The following is a 5,818-nucleotide window of genomic DNA, read 5'->3' on the forward strand; positions in this document are numbered from 1 at the left end:
ATCTTGAGATCAGAAGGTGAGAAAAATGTTCCTACATTTATATAAAATGAGCATATTATTGAAATGCATTACATTCCTCCACAATAAGAAGACTTAAGCACTTCTCTTTTGCTATGACACCTTCATTCTTTCTCCTTTGAATAAGAATTATATTTTATGATGCTTGCTGACTGCAAAGACTGGTAGTGCTTTTGGGATTCGTAAGGGACAGAGAGCCCTTACAGTCAGTGAAACAGAAAACAAAGAATTGACTCCAAAGGACATTATTCCTTTTCCTACCTCAGAGGAACCACCAAAACACAAGTTACCTGAGTGCCTTATCTTTTCCAATACTGGGCTTTCCTATGTTTGCCCAAGCCCTAAGCCTAAGGCTATGTATTATGTGCAGAATGCATCAGGAAATTAAAAAAGAAAAAGAAATGAGGGCTCAAACTGACGGCTCAGCACTGAAAAGAAACAAGAAGATCCTTCTGAGTCAAGACCTATTCCCAAGTGAAAGAGTTATGTGTTATGCAGTAGTTCTCTAGGTAACTGTACCAGTACATAGTACGACTCCAGCTCTCCCAGTTGCTTTATATGTACAAATGCGTACCACTGTTTCACAGCAGGGACTTAGAAAGGCTGACCAGCTTTGACAAGAGACATTTAGAGAAATAATTAGAGATATATTTAGATTGGAATGTACCTCTGAAGGTCATTGAGTGCAATCTCCCACTTAAAGCAGAGTCAACTTCAATGTCAGTTGCTTGTCCAGTTGTGTTTTGAATATATCCAAGGATGGAGACTTCACAACTTCTCTGGACACCCATTCCAGAGACCATCCAACCGCTCTCACCTGTAAATCATTCTTTTTCCTTATATCAAATTGATCTTTCTCTTGCTGCAACATTGTGACTGTTTCCTCTCATCCTCACACTGTGCAACTCCCAGACAAGTCTGTTCTGTCTTCTTTACATGCAGTGGAAGACAGCAGTAGATCCCCGTAGCTTCTATTGTCAAGGCTGAAAAATCACACTTCCTTCAGATCTCAAATAATAATCTTGGTGCCCCGTTGATGAACTTCGCCTGTTTGTCAATGTCTTTCTTGTACTAGGAGGCTGAAATCTGGACATGGAACTGCACATGCAGACTCATGAGTGCTGAGTAGAGGGAATAATCACTGCCCTTGATCTGCAGGGTCCACTCCTCCCAGTATAGCCTAGTATGTGGATAGATTTCATTACTATAAGGAAGCACTTCTGATTTGTGTTTGGTTTGTAATCCACCAAAACCTCAGAGCATTTTCTGCAGACCTGTCAGTTAGTCATTCTCTAGGATACATGCAGTTAGTTTTTCCCAGGTACTTGTATTTGCGTTTGCTTCGGGAGGTTCCTATCAACCCATTTCTTCAGCCTGTCAAAAGCCCTCTGAATAGCAGGCTTACCTGCCAGTATATCAGGCAGTGTCTCCAGTTTGCTGTCATCCGCAGTCTTGCTAAGCTGCATTTCATCCCATTGTCCAAGTTATTGTTGGTACTGAACACCAAGAGTGTCAGCATTGATACTTGAGGAGCATCAATCATAACCAGTCACTGCATTCAACAACAGCTTGGGCTGTTTTCCCAATACTTTGTCCTAACCCTATGGCTCTGAAAAATTACTGTCCAGCTGAGTAGTAAAGGTGTCTGAACAAAAGGACACAGAGATTAACTGAGTCATTCACTCAATATTTAAAAATACTAAGAAGTTGAAGAGGAATGGAAGTAATAAAAAGCCAAGTGAGCAGTAAAGACATAAAGAACTAGGTACTTACAGAAGTAAATTCTGGGCTGATACCAAGTTAATGGTGGCTGATCTCTTAACTTGTAAGTAACACACTTAAGCTCTGGCATTAGCTGGGGTTTTAGACACACCCCTGTCCTGTGGGAATCCTGTTGATTGCACACCACCACTCAATATGTCACCCTGTTTTCAGTCCTGTTGTCAATTTTTCAGTTGCCCATGTGTACTTTAAGACATCTGAGGAAATTTCTAGTATGACTAGGCCCATTCTTGACAGTAGAACAACGGCATTCAGACAACAGAATTATTATTATTATTTTTTTTATCTATAAAATTCACCCCCTGAACATGGCATACATGATATAGAATAAGGGGAGAAGAATGTACTGATTTTGGCTGGAGTAGGGCTGATTTTCTTCACAGTAGCTAGTATCAGGCTGTGTTTTGGATTTTTGATGAAAATGGTGCTGGTAATACAGGGAGTTTTTTCTTATTGCTGAGCAGTGCTTACACAGAGTCAAGGTCTTTTCTGTTTCTCACACCACCCTGCCAGCGCAGGGGCTGGGAGTGCACAAGAAGCTGGGAGGGTGACACAGCTGTGACAGCTGACCTCAACCGACCAAAGGGATATTCCATGCCATATCATTTCATGCTCAACATATAAAGCTGGGGAAGAAGAAAGTAGGGTATGTTTGAAGTGATGCCATTAGTCTTCCCAAGTAACCATTACACATGATGGAGCCTGATCTCCTGGAGTTGGCTGACCACCTGCCTGCCCATGGGAAGTAGTGAATGAATTCCTTGTTTTGCTTTGCTTGCCCATGTGGCTTTTCCTTTCCCTGTTAAACTGTCTTTATCTCAACCCATGAGTTTTCTCATTTTTACCCTTCTGAGTCTCTTCCCTATTTCACTGTTGGGGAATGAGCAAGCAGTTGTGTGATGCTTAGTTGCTGTCTGGGGTTAAGCTGCAACATTATCTCAGTAAATTCATTCTTATTCTTTTTAATGCCAGACAAACCCATTATTTTTCATTAAACAAATTTAAATGTAACTAAAAATTACTGACTTAAATATTTCAATCATATTTACAAAATGGAAGATATCCAATAAAGACGATTTACTCAAACAGTTAAAGTTAGCCAAAATTAAAAGTAAATACAACAGCGTTTTTTAAAAAATGTCATGTGACATTTCATTCTCTCTTGGCTGCACTACTGTTTTTGCCAAGAAAAAGAAGAAAGTGAAAATGGTATATATATTATTCCAGACTTTCCACAGGAATATACAGATGCCTGAGCTAAGAAATGCACTTTCAAATTCCTCAGTTTTTCTTGATTATTTCACCACATCAGCAACTAATATTATCTCTTCGTTTTCAGATGTTATTGAATGAATTTTGCTCTCCATCAGCTGAAAGGAAAACAAAAACTTCCATTAGTTTTATATATAAGGTTAGTTAGCCTCTACTTACTTATGCACAATTCTGAGAGTATTTAAACTTTTGCTTAAAAATTATTATAAAATATAGAACAAAACTTTAAATACTCTCAGAATTGTGCATAAATATTTTATAGAAATATTTCACCTTTTTTTTTAGCTGATAAGCTTTCATTAGCTGGACATAACAGTGAAATTTCAGCAACTTTGTAATGCTTACACATGATTTTTGACTGGCCTGCAAGTCGACAAGAAGAACATGTGCTTTTCTCCAATGCACCACACAGATTACCACAAATCAACTTAAACAGATTGATACAAAATTATTAGCTTCTCTAAGGTGTGAAAGTAGATGAGTACACATTGGCCTGCAGTTTAGGTGACTGCAGAGACCATGAGAAACTACTGGGCATAACATGAGAAATTTCTGGATAGAAAAGGGTGCAAGTGAGCTGCTGGTCAGTACGCTGATCTCGTCAGACACTGTGTCTCTGAAATGTTTTCTATGTCACCTTACTTTCTATCATATGTGTGTAACTTGCAAGAGAACTCCATAAAAGCCGGACTACTGGATGAATAGGAGGAAACCAGCACCTGGAGATACCCAATGTGAGAGCTGGTGACAAAGTCATGGGGATGGAGGGTCTGGACACCGAGATCAGATGTGAGGAACTTGGAATTTTTGGTTGTTGTGAATGAAGAGAGTGAGAGTGTATGCACGTCTCACTGGCAAACTTCAGCCCTTCTCATCCAGAGAGGAGCAACAGGGCTGCTGTTTGCAACTCCATTTATGTGACTGCTGTTGGTGTTGATGTGGTGCCAGCAAAGGCACTTTTCCTGGTCTTTGTGGCTGGCTGCATTAGTGTCCTCTGTGTGTGTGTTTGTGCATGTGTGTGCCTCATGCTGGGAAAACGCACAGCCCTTGCTGCTGCCTGAACCTACCGATGGGAGCATCTGCCCCTGTACCTGTTAAATGGGAGAAAGCCCCTGAGCCTGGAAAAGCACTGCATTTGGTTTCTCTTAACAAACTTGCTGGCTGATTTTCTCCTGTGATTTCTCAAAATATGGCAGAGAAGAGTTATTCTCTGTGTGAAGTTCCTTATCATTAAAAAAATACCTGCAGTAGAATCTTGTATGTATTTCACACATTTAATATAATCAGCATTCTTCTCATAACAAATCCCATACTGAAACTAAAACACAGTGCTTTCTAGCTTCTAAGAAGGAGATAAACTCTATGCTAGCAAAACCAGGAGAAAGAGAACATACCACTGAATTTGTATCAGGCAGTCCACAAAATGCATTTTTTGGCTCTGGGATTTGTGGAAAGGCTGTTTTCCAACAGCTAGTCCTGGAAATCAAAAGGGATAGAATAGAAAAGAAAAATTAAGTAACCATCATGTCTCAAAACCATTGCACCCTTGAACCAGCTCTTATCTTCCCCTTCCAGGGTAGAAGAGAAATTAAAAATATACATCAACTCAGCACAGAGTGAACACTTATCAGGAAAACACTAAGAATTTGGATGACAATTTTTTTTTTTTTTGTTAAAAATTCACTATTAGTTATTTCCTTCTTCGAAAGGAAAAGGAACTCCCAATTGTCCTGCTCTTCAAGTCACTACAACCAGTGAAAAGGGGGTGTAAAAATTTTAACAAGTTGGAAGAACAGTATCTTATCTGAATTCCTATATATTTCTATACAAAGTGCATGATCATCAGAATATCCTTTTTCTTTCTGTTTCACTTACATGGTTCTTTCAAGAAGCAAGCTGCTTAGCTTATGTGCTCTCATATACATCCAGTTTGCTAGGACAATTCTAGTGAACATTGCAAAGTCTTTACCAGTGAGTACAATCAATATGTGTGTGTGCAATAAATTCATCAGTTCAAGAAATCAGGACACCTATTGCGTAGACAGTCTACATTGCAAATATTCAGAGCAGCTGTACTGTTAATATGAGTAATTGCATATAATTGCTCTCCTTGCCATGTTGACAGAAGAGGCTCTGGAAAAAGTTGTGTGGATCAGCTGAGGAGGGACTTTGGGCATCATTGTTGTAGTACTAGCCCCACTATTACTGGATTGATTTCTACTACAGTGTGTGTGAAAAGGTATTATCTATACTACAGAGACACCTCTACCTTATTTGTTTAGGAACCACAGATGTTTCACACACCCACACAAAATAAAATAAATGCATAAATCAAGTTTACCTTTTGCAGAACAAAATTGTGATGATTGCCACTAGGAGGGTCACAACTGCTACCACAAGTAAAATCCATACTGAAGAAGAAATAATTTCTTCATTTCCTGAAAAAGAAACAGTCATAAGGTATTATTAATAAAGAAGAATAGATGTACAGCTGTGTCAAACATCTACTCTGGTGACTGACTGGTGAATGTCAGTCTGAAAGGTTTCACTTGGTATAAAAATCAGCTCTTTAATTTAGCACCTTAGCAGTAATGTCTGCATTGTGGCATTGAGCCTGTTTGTCCATCCCCTGCTGTAGGCAGGTATGCACTTCAGTTGCGAAGGTGTAACTTTTAGTATTGATTTCCAATGTGAGACTGTGAAGAGATGTATTAATTATCTTCCTCCCCTACACAGTAATGTGTAG

General features: G+C 39.2%; 1 protein-coding gene across 1 annotated transcript in view; it reads right to left on the reverse strand.

The window, feature by feature from the left end:
- Positions 1-3,095: 3,095 nt before the first annotated feature.
- The window catches only part of LOC104532467 (granulocyte-macrophage colony-stimulating factor receptor subunit alpha), a 12,544-nt gene continuing 9,821 nt past the window's right edge, over positions 3,096-5,818 (reverse strand). The window contains exons 9-11 of the mRNA XM_029087399.1: positions 5,414-5,510; positions 4,467-4,548; positions 3,096-3,170 (exon numbers count right to left, since the gene is read on the reverse strand). Of these exons, the coding sequence (XP_028943232.1) occupies positions 3,096-3,170; positions 4,467-4,548; positions 5,414-5,510 (254 nt within the window). The remainder of the gene's footprint in view (positions 3,171-4,466; positions 4,549-5,413; positions 5,511-5,818) is intronic.

This window comes from Antrostomus carolinensis, unplaced genomic scaffold (assembly GCF_000700745.2).
Source record: "Antrostomus carolinensis isolate BGI_N321 unplaced genomic scaffold, ASM70074v2 scaffold2591, whole genome shotgun sequence".
NCBI classification, from domain to species: domain Eukaryota; kingdom Metazoa; phylum Chordata; class Aves; order Caprimulgiformes; family Caprimulgidae; genus Antrostomus; species Antrostomus carolinensis.